Source organism: Manis pentadactyla, chromosome 15 (genome assembly GCF_030020395.1).
Source record: "Manis pentadactyla isolate mManPen7 chromosome 15, mManPen7.hap1, whole genome shotgun sequence".
NCBI classification, from domain to species: Eukaryota; Metazoa; Chordata; class Mammalia; order Pholidota; family Manidae; genus Manis; species Manis pentadactyla.
In genome coordinates this window covers 54599275-54621559 of record NC_080033.1, presented here as the reverse complement: position 1 = coordinate 54621559, position 22285 = coordinate 54599275, and the positions used below count along the sequence as shown (strand labels likewise).

General features: G+C 35.9%; 1 protein-coding gene across 4 annotated transcripts in view; it reads left to right on the top strand.

The window, feature by feature from the left end:
• TERB1 (telomere repeat binding bouquet formation protein 1) overlaps positions 1-21284 on the top strand; it is an 85001-nt gene extending 63717 nt beyond the window's left edge. For 2 of the 4 annotated variants that reach the window (XM_057492668.1, XM_057492667.1), the window contains 8 exons: positions 14-139; positions 1318-1475; positions 9225-9571; positions 10590-10654; positions 11159-11254; positions 15806-15955; positions 16426-16491; positions 19680-21284. In XM_057492668.1, the coding sequence (XP_057348651.1) occupies positions 14-139; positions 1318-1475; positions 9225-9571; positions 10590-10654; positions 11159-11254; positions 15806-15955; positions 16426-16491; positions 19680-19867 (1196 nt within the window). In that variant the 3' untranslated portion in view covers positions 19868-21284. Of the gene's footprint in view, positions 1-13; positions 140-1317; positions 1476-9224; positions 9572-10589; positions 10655-11158; positions 11255-15805; positions 15956-16425; positions 16492-19339; positions 19378-19679 lie in introns of all 4 variants that reach the window. The other 2 variants (XM_057492670.1, XM_057492669.1) reach the window with 2 other exon arrangements.
• The last annotated feature ends 1001 nt before the right edge of the window (positions 21285-22285 follow it).

Below are 22285 nucleotides of genomic sequence, written 5' to 3'. Positions count from 1 at the left end.
TGATGTTTTCCAGAGGAAAATCAGTATGACCTTTTTAAAAACAATGGGCTTCCACTCATGATACAAGCCTTAACTGACTCGCAGGATGAAGAACTAAACAAAGCTGTCACTTTTGTGCTTCACAACTGCAAAAAGATTAGTAAGTTTACTGTTATTTAAAAAAAATACCAACCAAGATTTATGAAGGGGAATATATATCTACTTTGATCAACCAAACCCCTTAAGCTCCAGTGTCTGCTTACATTTGGAAAGCAGACTATATCATTTGGACATGACAGCTAGTGTTTCAGCTTATAAAAAACCAGTAATGATACTTGACAACAAATAAAGACAATCCAAAAGAAAAAGCCTTCCTGGAAAAAATCAACAGTATAGATAATTCACTCATTTTATTCAATATGGACAAATTCAAGTGTAGGACTTAGGTTTGAGGGCTACACGTGACTTATAATTAAATTTTAATACAAAGTACATTCGTTTATTTAAAAAATGTTTGAAAGCCTGTAATTTGCCAGGCACTGTGCTAGGCATTAGGGATATAGCAATAAGAAACAACATTCTGTGTGTTCATATTGCTTATCACTGGAGAAATAGATAGTATTTGAATAATCTCAAAAATGAATGTATTGTTAAAAGCTACATAAGGGTTAAGAATGGATGAAGCACAGATCTTAGCCTGTAACAAAAGACTATGACCTAAACTTGGAGCAGAAAAGGCTTTGGGAGAAAGTGATTCTTGAGCTGAGATCCGAATGTATAGAGTCAGTTAGGTGAAAAAGAAGGAAATTTGCTGTGGGCTAGTGTCTGAGGCATAAGCCACAGTGAGGCACAAAGGTCCTGTGATAAGAGGGACCTGGTGTACTGAAGGAACTGATGGCCAGTGTGGCTAGCAGGAATATAGAGGGCAGTAGCCATGAAAAGGATTTTGGTTCTCGTGGAAGAAAAATTGCTGCCAAAATATATGAAAAGAATATTTTAAAGATAGGAAGGAACCACTTTATGAAAACTGTTTAAAAAGAAATCTATTTTAAAATCAGTATCCATATACCTGAGGGTGTTCATGTGCCTAGCATAGCATATTTTCACCCTATTCTTTTTCCTGTAACTCTTAAGAGTAAAGTCTAATTTATGACTGGGTCCTAGGCCTCTGGCAAGCACTTGCTTTCTACTCATTTTCAGTGCCCCTTAGGCAGTTAAGATAGTCTGGATGGGCAAGATTTAGAGAAGGGAGTGTGGGGTATGAGGGTCCTTATTTAAAGTGTTAAATTCACGTTTTTAGTAATGGATAAACTCACTATTTTTTTCCATATTACATAGCTGAGAAATTATTTCTAAGCATAGGAGAATATTCTTTTGATGAAAATGAAGCAAAACAATTACAGGACATAAATGTGAAAGAGAAGAATCTTGAATACTGGAAGAATGCGAAGGAAATTCTACACAGAATAGAACGGCTTGAAAGAAAAGGAAATGAGGTTGGCTTTGTTTCAAAGAATATAGAATTTTTTCAAATATTTTTTAACAGTGGAGGTTAAAGTGTAAAAGATTTTTCTTGCCAAGTTATTTAAAAACATTTTTAAAATTTAAAATTCATAGTAATACTTGAGGAATCATCTTTGAATAAAGAAAAAGAATTTTTAAAAGTGCATATAATGACTGAAAAAATAAGAGACATGGAGGATAGAGCCAAGAAACCTAACATTTGCAAAAGTGTTCAAGAAAGAAAAGGAGGAGAAATAATCTCTCTTTCTGTTTCTATATGTATATATATGTATATATATATATATATATATATATATATACACATTTACATATTTTTTCTGTACCTTCATATGTGCATACATTTTTTGGTGTATTTTTTAAGATATCATTGATATACACTCTAATGAAGGTTTCACAAGAAAAACAATGTGGTTATTATATTCACCCTTATTATTGAGTACCGCCCCATACCCCATTGCAGTCACTGCCCATCAGTTTAGTAAGATGCCACATAGTCCCTACTTGTCTTCTCTGAGCTACACTGTCTTCCCTGTGAACCCACACACACCATGTGCACCAATCATGATAACCCACAATCCCCTTCTCCCTCCCTCCCCACCCACCCTGCCCCACCCATCCCCTTTGGTAACCTCTAGTCCCTTCTTGGAGTCTGTGAGTTGGCTGCTATTTTGTTCCTTCAGTTTTGCTTCATTCTTATACTCCACAAATGAGGGAAATCATTTGGTATTTGTCTTTTTCTGTCTGACTTATTTCACTAAGCATAATACCCTGTAGCTCCATCCATGTTGTTGCAAATGGTAGGATTTGTTTCTTTCTTATGGCTGGATAGTATTCCATTGTGTCTGTGTACCACATCTTCTTTATCCATTCATCTACTGATGAACACTTAGGTTGCTTCCATTTCTTGGCTATTGTAAATAGTGTTGTGATAAACATAGGGGTGCATATGTCTTCTTGAATCTGAGAAGTTGTTTTCTTTGGGTAAATTCCTAGGAGTGGAATTCATGGGTCAAATGGTATTTCTATTTTTAGGTTTTTTAGGAACCTCCATATTGCTTTCCACAATGGTTGAACTAGTTTACATTCCAACCAGCAGTGTAGGAGGGTTCTCCTTTCTCTGCATCCTCGCCAGCATTTGTTGTTCCTTTTCTTTTTTATGTTGGCCGTACTAACTGGTGTTAGGTGATATCTCATTGCGGTTTTAAATTGCATTTCCCTGATAATTAGCCATGTGGAGTATCTTTTCATGTTTCTGTTGGCCATCTGAATTTCTTCTTTGGAGAATTGTCTGTTCATATCGTCCGCCCATTTTTTAATAGAGTTATTTGCTTTTTGGGTGTTGAGGCATGTGAGTTCTTTAGATTTCGAATGTTAACCCCTTGTCAGATATGTCATTTACAAATACATTCTCCCATACTGTAGGGTGCCCTTTTGTTCTGCTGATGGTGTCCTTTGCTGGACAGAAGTTTTTTAGCTTGATGTAGTCCCATTTGTTCGTTTTTTATTTTGTTTCCCTTGCCTGAGGAGATGCATTCAGGAAAAAGTTGCTCATGTTTATATTCAAGATATTTTTGCCTATGTTTTCTTCTAAGACTTTTATGGTTTCATGACTAACATTCAGGTCTTTGATCCATTTTGAGTTTATTTTTGTGTATGGGGTTAGACTATAATCCAGTTTCATTCTCTTGCATGTAGCTGTCCAGTTTTGTCAATACCAGTTGTTGAAGAGACAGTCATTTCCCCCATTGAAAATCCATGCCTCCTTTGTCTTATATTAATTGACCATATGTAATATCTCATTTGCATACAGTGACAGTTTAACTTCTTTCTTACCAATGTGGATGCCTTTTATTTTTTTGTGTTGTCTGATTGCCGTGGCTAGGACCTCCAGTAGTATGTTGAATAGAAGTGGGGAGAGTGGGTATCCTTGTCTTGTTCACAATCTTAAAGGAAAAGCTTTCAGTTTCTCACTGATAAGTATGATGTTGGCTGTACGTTTCTTATATATGGCCTTTGCTATTTTGAGGTATTTGTGCTCTATACCCCTTTGTTGAATTTTTATCATGAATGAATGTTGAATTTTGTCAAATAGTTTTTCAGCATCTATTGAGATGATCATGCGATTTTTGGACTTCTGTTTTATTAATATGGTGTGTCATGTTGATTCATTTTTTAATATTGTACCATTCTTACATCCCTAGAATAAATCCCACTTGATCATGATCTTTTTGATGTATTTTTGAATTTGGTTTGCTAATATTTTGTTCAGTATTTTTGCATCTATGGTCATCAGGAATATTGGTCTATAATTTTATTTTTTCTGATGTCTTTCTCTGGTTTTGGTATTAGAGTGTTGATGGCCTCATAGAATGAGTTTGTAAGTATTCCCTCCTCTTCTACTTTTTGGAATACTTTAAGGAGGTTGGGTATTAGCTCTTCTCTAAATGTGTAATAAAATTCAGCTGTGAAGCCATCTGGAGCAGGAATTTTGTTCCTTTAGTTTTTTGATTACTAGTTTGCTTTCATTGCTGGTAAGTGGTCTGCCCAGATTTTCTGTTTCTTCCTGTGTCCCTTTTGGAAGATTGTATTTTTCTAGAAAGTTGTTCATTTCTTTTAGGTTGTCCAATTTGTTGGCATATAATTTTTCATAGTATTCTCTAATACTTTGTGTTTCCATCATGTCTGTTGTGATTTTTCCTTTTTCATTTCTGATTCTGTTTATGTGTGTACACTCTCTTGATAAGTCTGGTGAAAGGTTTATCTATTTTGTTTACTTTCTCAAAGAACCAGCTCCTGGTTTCATTGACTTTTTCTATTGTTTTATTCTTCTTTATTGTATTTATTTCTGCTCTGATCTTTATTATGTCCCTCCTTTCACTGACTTTGGGACTCATTTGTTCTTCTTTTTCTAGTTTCATCAATTACGAGTTTAGACTATTCATTTAGGATTGTTCTTTCTTGAGGTAAGCCTGTATTGCTATGTACTTTGCTCTTAGAACTCTCTTCACTGCATCCCACAGGTTTTGATCTTTTGATTTGCCTCTATATATAATGCTTGATCTCTGTTTTAATTTGGTCATTAATCCATTGATTATTTAGGAACATGTTGTTAAGCCTCTGTGTGTTTGTGGGTTTTTTGTTTTCTTTGCATAATTTAGTTCTAGTTTCATACCTTAGTGGTTTGAGAAGCTGGTTGACACAATTTCATTCTTTTTTAATTTAGTGAAGCTCTTTTTATGGCCTAGTATGTGATCTGTTCTGGAAAACATTCCATGCACACTGTAGAAGAAGGTGTATTCTGCTTTTGGGTGGAGTGTTCTGTAGAAGTTTTTTAGGTCCATGTGTTCTAAAGCACTGTTCAATGCTTCTGTTGCCTTTCTTATTTTATGTCTGGTAGATCTGTCCTTTGGAGTGAGTGGTGTGTTGAAGTCTCCTAAAATGAATGTGTTGCATTCTATTTCCCCTTTTAATTCTGTTAGTATTTGTTTCACATATTTTGGTGCTCCTATATTGGTGTATAGATATTTATAATGGTTATATCCTCTTGTTGTACTGACCCCTTTATCATTATATAATGTCCTACTTCTCTCTTTTTACTTTCTTTGTTTTGAATCTATTTTCCATGATACAAGTACTGCTACTCCTGCTTTTTTTCCCTATTAGTTGCATGAAATATCTTTTTCCATCCCTTCACTTTTAGTCTGTGTATGTCTTTGGGTTTGAAATGAATCTTTTGTAGGCAGTATATAGATGGATCTTGTTTTTTTAATCCATTCTATCACTGTGTCTTTTGATTGGTGTATTCAGACCATTTACATTTAGGGTGATTATCAATAGATACTTACTTATTGCCATTGCAGGCTTTAGATTTGTGGTTATGAAATGTTCAAGGATTAGCTTCCTGACTTCCTAACAGTGTATCTTAAATTGCTTATTACTGTATTTCAAACACAATCTAAAGGTTCTTTTTTTCCCTCCCCCTCTTCTTCTTTGTTCACCTCCACTCTTCATATATTAAGTGTCATATTCTATACTCTTTGTGTATCCCTTGACTATGTGAGTAGTTGGTTTAATTTTGTATTTACTTAGTAATTAATGGCTCTACTACCATTACTGTGAGTTCATTTTCTCTAGTGAGAGCTATTTAGCCTTAGGAGGATTTCCATCTAGAGCAGTCGCTTTAAGAGATCATGTAAAAGTGGTTTGCTTTTGCTTATCCAGAAATTGTTTAATCCCTGCTTCCAATTTAAATGGTAATCTTTCCAGGTAGAGTATTCTTCATTGGAGGCCCTTCTGTTTCATTACATTAAATATATTGTGCCACTCCCTTCTGGCCTGTAAGGTTTCTGCTGAGAAGTCTACTGATAGCCTGATTGAGTTTCCTTTATAAGTGATCTTTTTTCTCTCGCTGCTTTCAATACTCTCTCCTTGTCCTTGATCTTTGCCATTTTAATTATTATATGTCTTGGTGTTGTCTTCCTAAGGTTCCTTTTGTTGGGTTATCTTTGTGCTTCCATGACCTGAGTGTCTGTTTCTTTCCCCAGATTCACAAAGTTTTCAACATTTATTTCCTCAAAGAGGCTTTCTGTCCCGTTGTCTCTCTCTTCTTCTTCTGGTACCCCTATAATGCAAATGTTGTTCCATTTGGATTGGTCGCACAGCTCTTATTATTCTTTCATTCCTAAAAATTCCTTTTTTCTCTCTGTTCCTCAGCTACTTTGTTTTCCTGTTCTCTAATTTCTGTTTCATTTGCCATCTCATCTACCTCATCTAATCTGCTTTTAAATCCATCCATTGTACATTTCATTTCAGGTACTTTATTCTTCAGCTCTGAGTGGCATTTTTTAAGGATTTCTATCTCTTTGTTGAAGTCCTCCCTGAGATCTTAATACTTTTTTGTAAATCCATGACCATGTTTATGACTTTTCTTTTGAAATCTTTATCAGGAAGATTGGTGATTTCATTTTCACTAAGCCCTCTTTCTGGTGTTTTTTCTTGAATTTTTGTTTGGACCAAATTCCTCTGTCTCTTCTTTATTTTAAGTGTTTCTTATTGGATAATAGATTTGTGTAGGAGTGCCCTTTTAGTGCCCAGAAAGTCAATTTCCTGAGCAGGAGCCCCAGCTCTGGGCGTGCACCTTTCTGCCCTTCTCTGGTGATCTGATTTCAGGTGGACTGTGTAGGCTGTCAACTGATCACAGGAGTGGGGAGAATACTCTCTGGAGCTGCCATGGGCGGAGCCACCGTCCCTTCAGGCTGCTGCATTGGGGGGTGCCACAGACAATTGGGACTGGTGACTGCTGGGAGGAAAGAGCTCCTGGCTGGGACTTGTGCACATGCTGGGCTGCGGGGCTGAAGCTGTCATGGGAGGAGCCACCCTCCCACTTGCCTTCTGTGATGGTGGAGGCTGCTGACAAACAGAACCAGCATCTTCCAGGAGGAAAGAGCTCCTGGGGCTGGCTCTTGTACACAGCTCCCCAGATGACCCAAAATAAGGCTGAGCAGGCTAGGGGTTCTCCCCCTATATACTTGGGAGTAAAGTTTGATTTCACTCCTGGCTGGCAGGTCCCGTGCCACTGCGAGGAGTCTCCGGCTGTGTTGCCAGCAAGGGGGATGGAGCATCTGAAGCTCCTGAGGCCTTCCAACCTGTTGGGCTGAGGGTGGGCTGGAGAGGTTGTCCACCTGAACTTTCTCCTAAGCAGAGAGCACTGTGCAATCCTTGCCTCTGTCACTGCTGGGGAGTCTTTCGAGCTGCCTGCTATGCTGTATTTCTCAGGAGGGCTGGTAGAGCATCCCTGCTCTCCACAGACAGCTGGGATCTCAGCCTCCCCATGTTCCACCCTTCTCTGTTGTCCAGCCCCACCAATCACCAGGACACCATGCAATGTGGAGTCGTGTTCCCAGAGCAGATCTCCAGGGCCAGGTGTTCAGGGGCCTGGTCTTCCATTCCCTCCCAGCTCCCTTCCTCTTCCTCCCACCTGTGGGTTTGTGTCAGGGGAGGGCTTGGGTCCTATCGGATTGAAGCTTTGTCACTTTACCCTTTTCTGTAGGGTCTTCTCTTCTTCCCCAGAAGTAGGCTGTCAGTTCTGCAGTCCTTAGGTTGATTTCAGGCCTAAGTGTATTTACTGTATTTTCGTGTTCTGTGTGATTTGGGGAGGAGATTTTTGCCTTGCCTTTCTACACTGCCATATTTTTTTCCCATGTTTTATGCTTTTTTAAAACTTGTTGTTTCTAATTGGTTTTTTGGAAAGACCAAATGTAAATATGGGTGTTCAATTCATTATCTTTATCTGGAAGCCCTCTTTATTCTTTTTTTTTTTACTCCATTGATGGATATGCTAGCTCCCTTTCTGATGAACATACAGGTTTTTCCAACTTTTAGCTATTACAAACAATGCCTCAGTTAATAACATTAACATTTTGCTCATGGAAACATGCATCTACAGGATTTTTTTTACAGATATGTTTGGTTTTTATTATGAAGGTTACTATCAAATTGTTTTTCCATAGGATTTGTACCAATTTACATTCCCATTGTATCATAGGGAAACATCTTTGCCAATGTTATAGATGAAGAAAGATGTCTCAGTATCATTAAAAAATTTTTTTATTAAGGTATTATTGATATACACTCTTATGAAGGTCTCACATGAAAAAACAATGTGGTTACTATATTTGCCCATATTATCAAGTCCCCACCTATACCCCAATGCAGTCACTGTCCATCAGTGTAGTAAGACGCCACAGATTCACTATTTGCCTTCTCTGTGCTACGCTGTTTTCCCCGTGACCCCCCACACCATGTGTACTAAACATAATACCTCTCAATCCCCTTCTTCCTCCCTCCCTCCCCACCCTCCCACACCCCTCCCCTTTGCTAACCACTAGTCCCTTCTTGGAGTCTCTGAATCTGCTGCTATTTTGTTCCTTCAGTTTTGCTTTGTTGTTATACTCCACAAATGAGGGAAATCACTTGGCACTTGTCTTTCTCTGCCTGGCTTATTTCACGTCTCAGAATCATTTTAATGTTCTTTCTCTTGATACACATGGGATGGGACTTTTTTCATAAGAGCTTTTTATATTTCATTTCCTGTGAACTGTTAACCTTTACCTATTTTTTCTACACTATTTTTGATCTTTTTCATATTTAATTGTAGTAGCTTCTTATAGACATTATTAGAAAAATTATACTGTAGCCCAAGAAATGACTTACACATATTCTTAAGTGTTTTGATTATCATTTGGTTTTGCTTCTGGCCCTATTTTCCTCTGAATTCCCCTACCCCCATGCTATTTTTGGTCTGTAGCAGAACTTTGAAAAACTTTTTATATGGTAAAGTGTATTTTTTTCCTTTAGGATTTATTGATTTATGTAATACTGAGGAAGGTCTTCTTCCTCTTGAGAATATTAAAATTTGTTTTCTTTTTGGAACATATATAATTTCATTTTTTATATTTCAATATTTATGTCATTTTGACTTTATTTTTGTGTAAATGGTGAGATATGGGTCTAATTAATTTTTTCCCCAGATGACTAACCAGTTGTCCCCAAATCATTTATTGAATAAATCCCCTTTTCTTTCTAATGTAAACTGTCCCTTTTATCCTATATATTGTATTGACAGCCATAAACTTTCCTACATTATTTAAAGGGAGTATAAATTGGGTTAAAAAGCAAATGGATTATCTTGAAATTTTTTACTTATGATTTTTGTATTCTAGGATGAAATACAGAGAGACAAATATAAGGATATTTCATCTGTGAACAAAAATACTCAAAATACATTGAAACACCTGCCTGCAGATATTATCGGTGGAGGTTTTAAAGCAGAGGATAAGGATAAAAGCCAGTCTGGAAAGCTTCAGAGTTACAAGTCCCATGGAGTCATATCTAAAGCATGTACAAATGATAACCAAATGGAGACCCTGTTAAAGAGTGCAAATCCAGTCAGTGCTTGTTATAAGGGGAGTGAGCAGAAAACAACTTTATGTAAAGCCAATTCAAGCTGTAATCAAAACTTACAGAAAAAAACAGCTTTTGAAAAAAAGAATCTTGTTTCTCAGTCAAGGTATAGTTTAGTAATTGTTTCTAATATTTCTTTATTCAGCAGATAATTTTTGGGCAGTATTATGTGCCACACTGTTAAGCACTGGGATACAGAAATTATAAAATATAGTCTTGGGAGGGGCCTAGAGGAGGCAATGTTGGGAAAGAAGTTTGGATGGGGTATAATGGACCAGTTCATCTAGGGCCTTGCATATTATACTCAAGATTTTCAGTTTTAACTCAGGGTATAGGGAGTCATTGATGATTTTAAATTGGGTGACATCATATTTGAATTTTAGAAAGGATACTCAGAAAACTTAAACTGAAACCCTATACCTGAAGTAACAATGCATGCATTGACAACCATTAGCAGTGTAACAAAAGCCAGTTTTTAAATTTAATTTGATAAAAGAGTAAGGTGTGATGAAAATCTGATTTAGGCTTACCTTTTTATTTGTTCCTTGTACATCCCTCCTTTACATGTACTGCAGATTTTTTCTCCTTCACATGTAGCCTGTGGGGCTGGACCTGGGACCAGCTTTTCTTCTTAAACCCTCTCTTAGTTCAGCTCTTCCGATGGTTACTGTGCTAGGTAGGAAACTGAAGAGGATGCCACTGTGTCAAGTTTGTAAGGTACACTAAGTATTAGGAAGATGGATTACATTATCACCACCCCTTTTTTCCTTTTAAAACCATCATTGTTAATTTTAACTTGATTTCTCAGGGATGTAGAATTGGGAAGCAGATACGCTTGTGGGCCAGCCTTCTTGCCTTCTGGCCCACTGATTTTTTTCTCTCCTTTTTTTGCATTCTTTTATAACTTGTTTTCCATGCTTCTGTTTCCATCAATGTTATTGCCATCAGGAATATTGTTCAACTCCACATTTAGAAACAGTGCTATAACCATCGCAGACTCTATTTTGGCAGAATTTGGTAGATTTTGGTAGATCCTGGCCCTAGCTCATGCTTGCCCAACACCCGGAAATATTTTTCACATACCAGACAGTGTATTTAGTAATCTGGTGTCTTTTTTCTTTTAGTGACCATGTTTTTAAACATCCAACTCCCGCTGTCAAAAATAGAAAGCAACAGTTACCAGTAACAGGTATGATTAAAAATGTTTCTTCCTTGATTTTTCAAGAAAACATACTTTTGGTCACAGGAATGGTAGTATAGCATGGAGAATATAGAAAATCTTGATTCTTTAACATCTTCGTATGTTGGCAGATAGTAACTGCACTACTGGGGGTGAGGATTTAATAATATGGTTAACTGCTGACCCACTGCATTGTATACTTGAAACCAATATAAGATTGTATTCAACTATATTTCAATAAAAAAAAGAAAACAGATATTTAGGTGACTAATATAGCTAAAAATATATATTGGTATATTTGCCCTCTAACGAATAAGCCACACCTTTGACTCTCTTTCTGGTATAAATGCCTTAGTCACCTTAATTGATATCCAGAACCTTTCTGTTTCTCCACCAGAATGTCTAGATATGTAATACTGGGCTACAGTTTATGAAAATCTTGAGAATTGGTCTTGTAAATGCCAGGTCCTTTCCATTAATTGAAAAAATCTTGTATTTTACATTTTTTTTCAGATCCATTTACATTATGTTCAGATATAATAAATAAAGAAGTCATCAGTTTTCTAGCAACCAAAAATTGTTCCAAAATGTTGAAGTATAGATGCTCAGGTAAATATTTTTCTAATTGCAGTTGTTTCATAATTAAAGCTTTATATAATACGAGTTAACTGGAATTTGTAATAGTTCTACCTATGTGACTTAAACTTCATTTCCTTTGGAGAAACAACTATCTGTAATATCATAAAATACTCAAATTAACACCTTCTATCTGCATTGCCAGTGCTCCCAATATTTGTTTGTATGAATCAACACCGCTAAAACTTTTTTTTATTACTCTATTATTCTCTGTCACTGTTAATACCATTTATAAGTTTAACTTCATTGGAGTAAGGTAAACAGTTTTTATATTTTCAGAGAGCCAATAAATAGGTATGTGTTCTGGATTATGCTCTAAATATTACAGGCATTAAATATCAATATCTATTTTTATGTTTATAGTAAATATGTGTTTCTAGTGTTTCATGCCCCATTTTTAATTTTTTCTGCAGGGCACTTGTGAATGTTCCATAGTGCTTATTCCATCCCTTCTCCTTTGTACCCCAGGGCTCTTTGTTCACGCTTATTATTGCACTCTGCTCTATGGAGAAAATTGAGGCTATTCCACTGTTCTTCAGTCTTGGATGTAGTTTATCTCTTTTATGCTAAAACTGATACCTAGCTATAATCTGAGTCCCATCTGTTTATTCTCCCCATTTTAATACTTGTGAAATCTTTCTCTTCAGTCCCTCTCTAGCTATTAACTCCTTCTGTCCCCCCTTTAATTATGTTAATTTCATCTTAAAAAAAATCCAAATACTTTGTGTGATTTGCTATCCCTTCAAGTATTCATCTACCCTTTGTTCCACCATTTATTACCAGGTTTCTGCTCTTGCTCCCTTCTTTTTCAGTGTATTCATTACTTTCTTAACCCCCTGCAATCTGGCTTTATTGCCATTCTGCTGAACTTTAATGTTAAAGGTTACCTGAAGCCTCTTTTGTTTCTCCCCAAAATCAGTAACTTAAAAAAAATTCTTAACCTGATAGCTCTGTACTATTGACTACTACTCCTTGAAATCCTCTCCTCTAGATAGTTTTAAAGCCACAGTTTCCAAATCATCCATCCCAGTTCCCTAGAGCTCTGCAGTAAACTCACAAGGTCACTACACAGTATTTAAAGATTTTTAAGTGTTAATACAAAATAGTCAACATCCTTTGAACAACACATGAACTACTAGGTTAAAAGTAGCTTACAGTTTCAACATTAGCTTACACGACATTCTTTTTAGTGATGTCATGCTTTTGTGGAACTGGGTTTTCAGTGATGGTTGTGATAAAAAGCACCCCATGAAAATCGATGTGGAACAGGAAATGAGGGGGACATTGTCCAGTCTGATTCCAAGGTTTGAGAGGCTGTGCTATACACAGGTGCCCACATCCCATTAGGAATTAGTTGATTCTTGAGCAACATGGGTTTGAACTGAAGGAGTCCACTTATATGTGGATTTTTTCAATAAATATATTAGAAAATTTGGGGGTGATTTGCAACAATTTGAGAAAACATTTTCTTTTTTCTAGTTTACTTAATTGTAAGAAAACAGTGTAGAATACATGTAACAGAAAATGTGTTGATTAGCTGTTATGTTATCGTTAAGGCTTCTGGTCAACTGTAGGCTATTAGTTAAGGTTTTGGGGAGTTAAAAGGTATATGTGGATTTTCAACTGCTGGGGGTCAGCACTCCTAATCACATTGTTGGAGGGTCAGTTGTAATTGTAATTAATAATAGTCAAATAACAAATATTATTTTTTCTTTTAGTTTAGGTGTATTATTTTTTCAAATGGCTGCTAAGTTTTAGATCATAAATACTTACTGTTTTGAACCTAACAGAATAGTTGGTATTTCTATGACCTGGGATATCTTAAAAAATCACCAAGATCTTAAGTGTGCATGAAGTGGGAAAGTTTGGAAACCTCTGCTCTAGTCTAAAGTATTTTATTTGGCATAGTAGAACCTCTATACCTGTTAACTCCCTTCCATCCCTTAGTTTGTCTGAGATGACTGTTTATAATTCTTTCTTCCCTCAGTAGCAACTCATTCATTTATCTGGCTTTTATTTGGGAAACAATATAGTACAAATGGCACTTAGGGAATGCTTTTTTATGGCAGGTACTGAAATAAAAAGTGAAAAGATATCAGTTCTCACCCAAAGAAGTTAACAGTCTAAAAACCATTCCATTTTATCACCTTTACTGCCTTATCTTTCTCTTTCTCCCAAATTTCTATAGGTATTCCCCCAAGAAATAGTCTACAGTACTTAACTCTTTGCAGCATTTACTTTTGTGGCATCAACTATCATTTTACTGATGATTTTCAAATCTCTATCTCTACACTTGGCGGCTACCTTGGATTCTTCCATTTCCAGCTGTTACCAGGACATACTCACCTCAGTACCTTGTTGTTATTTCAAGCCTGATGTTTTCAAAACACAGCATCTTTCTCCCTCTTAAATTACCCTCCCTCCAGCCACTCCATTTCTATTACGTTGCTGGTATTCTTCTGGCCTCCCAGATTTCAAACCTTGAATCATCTGTAAATATTTTTTCCTTATGCCATTATTTCTAGTCTGTCAAATTTGCTGTTTTGCTTTTGTTTTTCCCCCCACATAGGCCCTTTTTGCTTTATGCCTAGATTACTGTAGCAACTTTCTAGGAGTCTTTCAGTTTCAAGTCTCCCCAATCCCCAACAATAATATGCATACTGCTGCTAACTTTTCTTCCTAATATGTGATTTTTTCCATGTCACCATACTCAAACACCCTTGATACTTTCTGTAACTCATTGAATCAAACTTTCTGTCTGGCTTTCAAAATTTTGTGGAATTTTGTCCTGCTATCACCTGTTAAATTTTACTGCATGTTTGTTCTCTCTATGTCTGCCAGAAATGTACCATGCTTATTCCAAACTCTGTCATTCGATCAACTACCAAATTACTTGAGAATTATACTAAACTTCTCCTTTACCACAATGGCTCATTATTTGTCAATCTGACCTCCAGATTCTCTACATTCTCCCTGCAGGTGCCTTGTTTCAGAATCTACTTATTTATTTCCTGGACTGTTGGTAGTAAACTCTCAACTGATCCTAAATTGAGCTTTCTGTAAGACAATTAAAGTCATGTTATTTCTCTGCTCAGTAAATATTCTTCAGTTCCTCCCCATTGACTTGAAGATAGTTAAAAATTCTTAGCATGGCTTTTAAGACCATTACTGATCTGTCCCCTTGCAATCCTCACCAGCCTCAACTTTTCTTCCACACTTCTCTCATACCTTATACTCAAGCCACACCAAAGTACTCCGAGCACACTGTGTTTTTTCACTCTTCTGTGCTTTTGCACATGTTCATTGTATTTGAAATGTCCTCATCCCAGCCAACTTTCTGCCTTGCCAACTTCTAGTGTTTTAGGAATGGGCTACTGATACCATTAGGTGATAAGCACATGGAGAACTTTACAAGGGATGAATATAGCTGACATTACCTGAACCTACTAATCAATCTTAACATTAAAAAAGAAAGACAGTCAGATTAGAGAGATACTCAAACTTTACATGCCTCTTCATATGATACTGTAAGAAGTACACAAAATTGCCCATGAGGAGTTTCACTAAAAATAATTGAATCTGAATATGATCAATCTTCTAGTATATAATTACTAGTTTATTGGGCACACAGGAACATTTAAAAAGATGCAACTAGGATATAATCAGTAAAACCCAGTCTTTGGGAAACAATATAGTACAAATGACCTGATATCTACAAGTAAATGACAAGGAAGAAATGAGGGGATTGATAGATTTTAAAAAACTGAAGAGAAAAGAAAGGAGGAAATGTAAAAAAACAAAAAAACTGAAGAGACATGCCAGTTGAATGTAGTAATGGATCTTGTTGGCTCATGATTCAAACAAATCAACTATAAAAAAGTTTTGAAGTGGTGGTGAAATGTAAACACTGAGTGGTCACTAGATTATATTAAACATAATTTTCTTATGTATAATAATGATTTTGTGAATTTTTTAAAAAAGAGTCATTATCGGTCAGGGATGCATACAAAGCATTTACAGATGCAATGAAACTTAAATGCAAATTCCAGGCTTCATAATCCTGTGTGGACATGGGAGGAGAGCAGAATAGGAAGGGTATAGATAAAATATGACTGGCCATGAGTTAATAATTATTGAAGCTGTATTGATACATGGAGGTTCATCATATGTCACCCTTTCCTCTTGTGTGTTTGAAATTTCCCATAATAAAGCATTAAAAAGAAAAAAAATACTGGGCATAAGTGTCACTTCTTTTGAATATCTTCCCTAAGTGTGACCTCTGCTCAGAACTGGACCAAGCTGGATGCTCTTTTTCTATACCACCATAACTCTGTTCACACCCCTATCATAACAATTAATCTCACTTGCTGTCTTTACTCTTTACATAACTTTGAGCTTCTTGATGTATTTGTAATTAAGTTTCTGATTTTGTTTCAGTTGCCATCAGAAAGATATTTGCTTTCATAGATTTGTTGGTAGATATTTTGTACCATCTATACATCACTTTAATTTGTTTTCTTTTAGGTTGTATAGCAGTAGGAAAATGCCTGAATAGCCGAAATTTTAGCAAGCTCTTGCACTCTTGCCCATACCAGTGTGATCATCACAAAGCCATTTTGGAAGCTGAAGACAGATACAAAAGTGCACTAAGGAAATCACTTATCTGTAATAAAAGTAATTAATTCAGCAGCTTTACAACTGTAATTATGACTATACCTTCTGAACTATGATCTAGAGCATTAAGCATATATATATATATTTTTTTTATTAAGGTATCATTGATATACACTCTTATGAAGGTTTCACAAGAAAAACAATGTGATTGTTACATTCACCTTTATTATCAAATCCCCCACCCATACCCCATTGCAGTCAACGTCCATCAGTGTAGTAAGATTAGAGCATTGAGTATATTAAAAGCTGGAGGGTAAAGTAATGTTGAAAAGAAAATCTGTCTCTGAGCAACCAGTGATTTAAGATGTACCCAGGATGTAGATTTAGTCTCTGGGGTTTAAAAATTCTACCTTACCCACCTAAGTATTCCCATTAGAAGGAGAAAAAAACAAGATATACTAATGGAATTACTCAGTGCTGTTATTCAGATTGATACTTGAAGCATGCTAAATGTTTTCCATCTTTTTCAGAAATTCTGCTGACCCCACGTAGGAGACGGCAACTCAATAATGAATCTACTACCCCTGAAGGAATAAGTGAATATATTTAACTTTTAAATAAACCTAAACTTCATATATTCCTAAGAAAGAACAGCTGAAGGATTGTTCTCAGTCTCATCACTAACGGCTCTTAAAGAACCTTTTGCTCTCTGATAAGGGTTACACTTCTTAAGAACAGAGACTTCTTTCTTCCCTTATGTTGCTTGCCCACCCAATTCCTTGCCAGCTATGGAAGGAGCAGGAGGAAACTAACATTTATTAAGCACCTTCTATGTGCTAAGTGTTTTAGAGATATTTCCTTTAGTTCTTTTTTTTTTTAAAGGTATTATGGATATACACTCTTATGAAGGTTTCACATGAAAAAACAATGTGGTTACTACATTTACCCATATTATCAAGTCCCCACCCATACCCCAATGCAGTCACTCCCTCAGTGCAGCAAGTTGCAAGAGATCTACTATGTCCCTTCTCTGTGACACTCCTTTAGTTCTTATAATAGCAGTGTAAGGTAGGCATTATTTTATTTGCTCCTCAAAGCACAATGAGTTGGCAAATGGTAGAGCTTAGATTCAAATGGAAACCTGTTTTTCTCTAGAAGCCCCTGTTCTGTTCTCTGGATCACATTTCTATTTTCAGAACAAAATTATACTCCTATGCATAAGTGCTTCAAAGAGATTTTGAAGAAGGTTTTGGCTCATAACTATAGCTCTCCAATCAAAATAGAAGAGAAAAATAGTATAAACCTTAAAGCCCAGCTTAAACATCAAAGGCTTTTTAAATGATGAGTTAATTTACAGGAATATTTAATTTCAGCTATCGCCATCCCAAATTTATCACAGAGACTTAAAGAGCCTAACCGTTTTCTTCTAGTCACATGGAATTAGGACCTGCAGAGTAAGAATAAGCAGTTGAGTACCTTACTTGTCAAAGTAACCTGGCAATTAGTAACATCTGTAAGACAGAACCATTCTGTTATTGCAAAGACATTAGGACTTGGTACACACAGGAAACATTTTGTCACATACTTCATTTGGCCATTTTCATTGCCAAAACCTTGAAAAAATACATTTTTACTTTTATATCTGGGTCTTTTTTCTAGGGTAGAAGTTCTGCAGGCAATTTAAAATTAAGTTTAGTACCAATCGAGCACAGCCCACTTTTTTAAGTAATACTTTCTGTAGAAGCTGTTAGAAAAAGAATATTTTTCCATAGAAACGTTGTACTTGGGAGTCTTGTTTTTGACAAAAAATTGGCATCAAATTAATAATAGATTTTTTTCAGCAACATATCTTAAAAGCAAATGTATAACAACTAAAAATATTCCATAATTGTTTTACACAGTAAAATCATTTGCAAAGCCATGTGAAATGTACATAATTATACATTGATTATACAGAGGAATACTACTGCTAAGTGACATTCAGATTATAGATACACACATTTTTTTTTATAGGTTAGAACTGCTTTAGCTAAATTCAAATAGCTAATAATTCAGCTTGCTTTTTTATAATTTAGAAAGTCATCTCAAGAACATAGTGATTAGATTGGGCTTATAGCTCTTTCACCAGCAGGCCAGGCATATTTGATATATTGCCACTTTTTTCCCTCTAGGTAAGTTTCACTTCTGTATTAGAGACATTTATCATTTTTCATTTGGTTATAGGTTACACTCAAATTCTTTTGAGAAGGACCAGTGTAGCATCTAAGTATTTAAAGAGCCTTGGAGACAAGGCTCTCTCTCAGGATGAATTCATATCTTGAGAGGGTTTGAAAAATAAAAGTCTCTAGAACTGAACCTTCTTGCCTTTTCTTCCAGTGTTTTCCTAATGCCCAGTAAATATTTGAAGGAGCCACAGAAGGGAGCCTTGTGCTGTAGAAAGCCGCTGCCTCCTCCTCGGTTGCCTAGCACTCTGCTGTGATAACCTTTGAGGAACTGGCTCCAGATGTTAAGTGTAGGAGTCAGTGAGATGGCAGCTGCAGTGGAAAAGTGGGAATTGTCTTTAGATGAACAACTCCAGGACCCCAGTGTCCCAGAGGTTATAATAACCCATCCAGTCCTGATTGTAATGAGTTCAACTCATTGGGCAAGTGAAGCTAAAATCATCAATTTCTTGGATAACCACAGTTTTCCAGTAGACCAAAAGTAAGAAGTAGTTGATAAGTTTTGAAACAATTTTTTTTCCCAGGAATTTTTTTTCTTCCAAAAAGTATTTATTGATCACTTATGTGCCAGAGATTGTTTTAGTCGCTGGGGATACAATGGGTGGGCAAAAAAGACAAAAATTCCTGTCTTTACAGGGCTTACGTTCTAAGAAATACCATGAAGTAATATCAGACATTACTTTCATTAATTTCTCAGTCTTCTGGTGGTAAGAGTTTCTCTTCTCTTTTAAAAGATCTGAACTGTGGCTCCTATCCTAAAGGAGGTGGACAAATGGCTAACAGTCTTGGCCTGCAAGGAGAAGATTTTCTAAGGCTATCCCAATACAACTATTCCAGGTCCTACTAAGATGATTAGCAGCCTTAAGTGGAAACACAATAAAGCCCCTCATCAACATCTCCCTACAATGATAACATGAATTAACAATGAATGAAAAAAAGCTTAAAAGAAAACTGTTTCTTAGTAGTCATCATCAGAAGATATGTATGTTTATAGATACCAACATACATTCTTTGTTACAGAAAGTATCCCTGAAAACCAGATAGTTAAAAACTTCCTGCCTCCTTGCGCAGGCTACCTTTTTTTTTCCTCATCAAGCTGAACACCCATATAGGTAGTAAATGTGTATTTTAAAGCGAATTTCAAAAGACCCCTAATTTAAAACATTAGTCAACCCTGATAATTAAAGTAACAAGTATTGATATTCTTTTCTATTCTATGAAGTTATGGAGCCCTTTGGGAAGGCTGTATCAGTAAGATAGGTAAGCTGTTTGTTAACTATCCTCACAGGAATGTTGAGAGAATTAACAATCAAATGTTTATAAACTCTGTTTCTTGGTTGAAAGATGTAGCAAGTATTATTATTGAAGGAGTCAAAAGGATAGTATCTGGCTTTAATAATTGGCACTGAATTTTTTAAAAACTGAATTACATTTCTATATGATGATTAGTTCAGGCATGAAGTTTTCATATCCTTAGAAAAAGTTAAGCATTTATTTGGGTCTCAAGAAGATCCCTTTTTTCATCAAGTCCTAATATATCCTATAATTCTCATTAATTACAGAAAAAAGAAGAATTCGCAAAAACTTTACTGAAGAAGAAGTAAATTACCTTTTCAGTGGAGTTAAGAAAATGGGAAATCACTGGAATTTAATTTTATGGTCTTACCCCTTTCAGCAAGGACGGAAGGCTGTGGACCTTGCTCACAAATACCACAAGCTGACCAAACGCCCCAAGTGTGCGGCTCCTTGAAAGGAAGAATTGTCAGTTTTTAGTTTGAACTCCTAAAATACAGTGCCTTGAAGATACAAAAATTTAAAGTACTCTTCCAAACTCTTATGAAACTGGGAGTGTGGAAATGGGGAGACTGTTTCAGTTAAATACTTTTTGCGATGCTGTAGTTCATCCGATTATTAAAAATAATTTATATAACAAATTGGTTTTTAATGTGTAGATTAGTAAGACAAAGTTCCTTTATAAGGGCAAACATTTGTTTAGGCATATGCTTTTATTTTTCCTTAAGCTGAAAAAACATAGGTGAGAGGAAAAAAAATGGCCAGCCTTTAAACATTATTTGACACTATATTGCAACTAATACTATGTAAATCATTTGGATTTGAGTATTCTGACCCAGTGAAATTCCCTCCCCAGAATTTAGAGAATATCCCAAGCCACTCAAGTGAGGTTCTCACCCCCAAACTCAATGTTTGACATTTTATTAATTTTGTTTGCAATTCCTTTGAATACTCCCAGGTTCTCTGGTCAGGTTCACTTCTTTTTGGTGAACATTTATGTGCTTTTGCTTTTTAAAAGTTTAAACCAATTTTTTATTGTTTCTTTTTTAAGTTTTCTTCTAGTAGAAAACCAAACAGATATCATTCTATTTTTCTTACTCTTTTTATTTTCCATCATGATCCCCGAAGGATGCTTTGGCAGCCTCCATTATACTTGAAATGTTGTTGCTGTGGCATAGTGATCAGGTATCAGGGTCTGAAAGCTCAGCTGTGCTTAGGTACCCATTGCTTCACTACTTCATGTCATTGTAGTAGATTATTCAATCCCAAAGGGTATTTTCCTGTAAGTATGATTCTTTGACTTTTGCAGATCATGACAATTCTTATTAGATAAAGCAGAATTTTTATTAAATTTATTTTCTGGTCCACAATGAAAATTCCAGAGGGTCAATAAGAAGAAAATTTTCTATTTAATCCAAATTTTCCTTTAGGCAAAAGAATAATTTACAATTAGGAAAATTCCTTGCAGTATTTAAATGAATCTGTCAGTATTTCCTAATCCCTATGGGGATGATTTAAACAGTGTGCTGGATTATTTTGATTTGTACTTCTCAAGATTTATGAAAGCTGTTTTAGGTCAAAGGGAAAACATTTTGTCTGTTGCTTCAGTCTTACTGGCTTAGATCATCAGAAAATTTCTCTTACCATTGTTTAGATAATGTTTAGATTAAACATCTAATTTTAATCATTAGATAATATCTAGATGTTTAGCTTAAACATCTTTTTCCATTTTTAGTGGGTCTTAGGTAATAGTTCTTTTATTGACTGGACATTGTTTATGTAATGGAAAAAATCAAACACTGTTTCCAGAAGTATTCCCAAGAATATAGCATACAGTAGCTTAGACACTGTTTTATGTCGGTCACTAACACTTATTTAAAATAACCTATACTCTACTATTCTCTGAAACCTTCATAAAATTTTATTCCAACCCTTGGCTAACTTTTGGTTAACATGAGCTGGGTTTTTCCCCTCAAATAGAGATATTTGGTATAAAAAGGAAAGCTGAAGAATGATGAAATACAGGACTATATGTCTTTAGGAATTCAGAGCTAGCCCCATCAACAGGGAGTAAATGATTTTTGTAATGACAGACCGTTGGAGTTGGAACTGACTTCAGTTATAGTTGCTTCCAGAAGCATGAATTGCTGTGCAATGATCTGGACCTTCATGACTGTCTTTAATTTGACATATATCCTCAGCAACCTGGAATATACTACTTCACAGGGTGGTAATTGATGGTTGTTTCTTCCTTAGGTTAAAAAGAAATGTGCCTTCTTGGAGCACCTTTTGCAGAAACACCAAAGTTGAATCCTTTTCCATGTGCCAGATGTTGAGAGAGTTAAAGATAGGTGTCTATTAAATAAGTTTCCCCTCTATAGCCTTTATCCTTAATGCTGATGAGTCCCAACTACTTCATGCTTCAGCAGAACCCTGTCAGATCCCCTTACAAGTTTAGTCACTGACCCCTGCATGCCTCTTTGTCTGTTTTAAACTGTCTGGAAAGAAATGTGGCTGACTGGCAGAGTAGGTGAGCAAATTCTTTGCTAGGCCCAGTGAGGTTATTTATTTATTTATTTATTTAATTTAGGTATCATTAATGTACAATTACTTAAACAACATTATGGTTACTAGACACCCCCTATGATTAAGTCCCCCCCCACATACCCCATTACAATCACTGTCCATCAGCGTAGTAAGATGCTAAGGAATTACTTGTCTTCTCTGTATATACTGCCTTTCCCATGTCCCCCCCGCCACTGGCTACATTATGTGTGCTGCTCGTAATGCCCCTTTTCCCCCTTATCCCTCCCTTCCCACCTACACTACCCACTCCCTTTCCCTTTTGTAACTGTTAGTCCATTCTTGGGTTCTG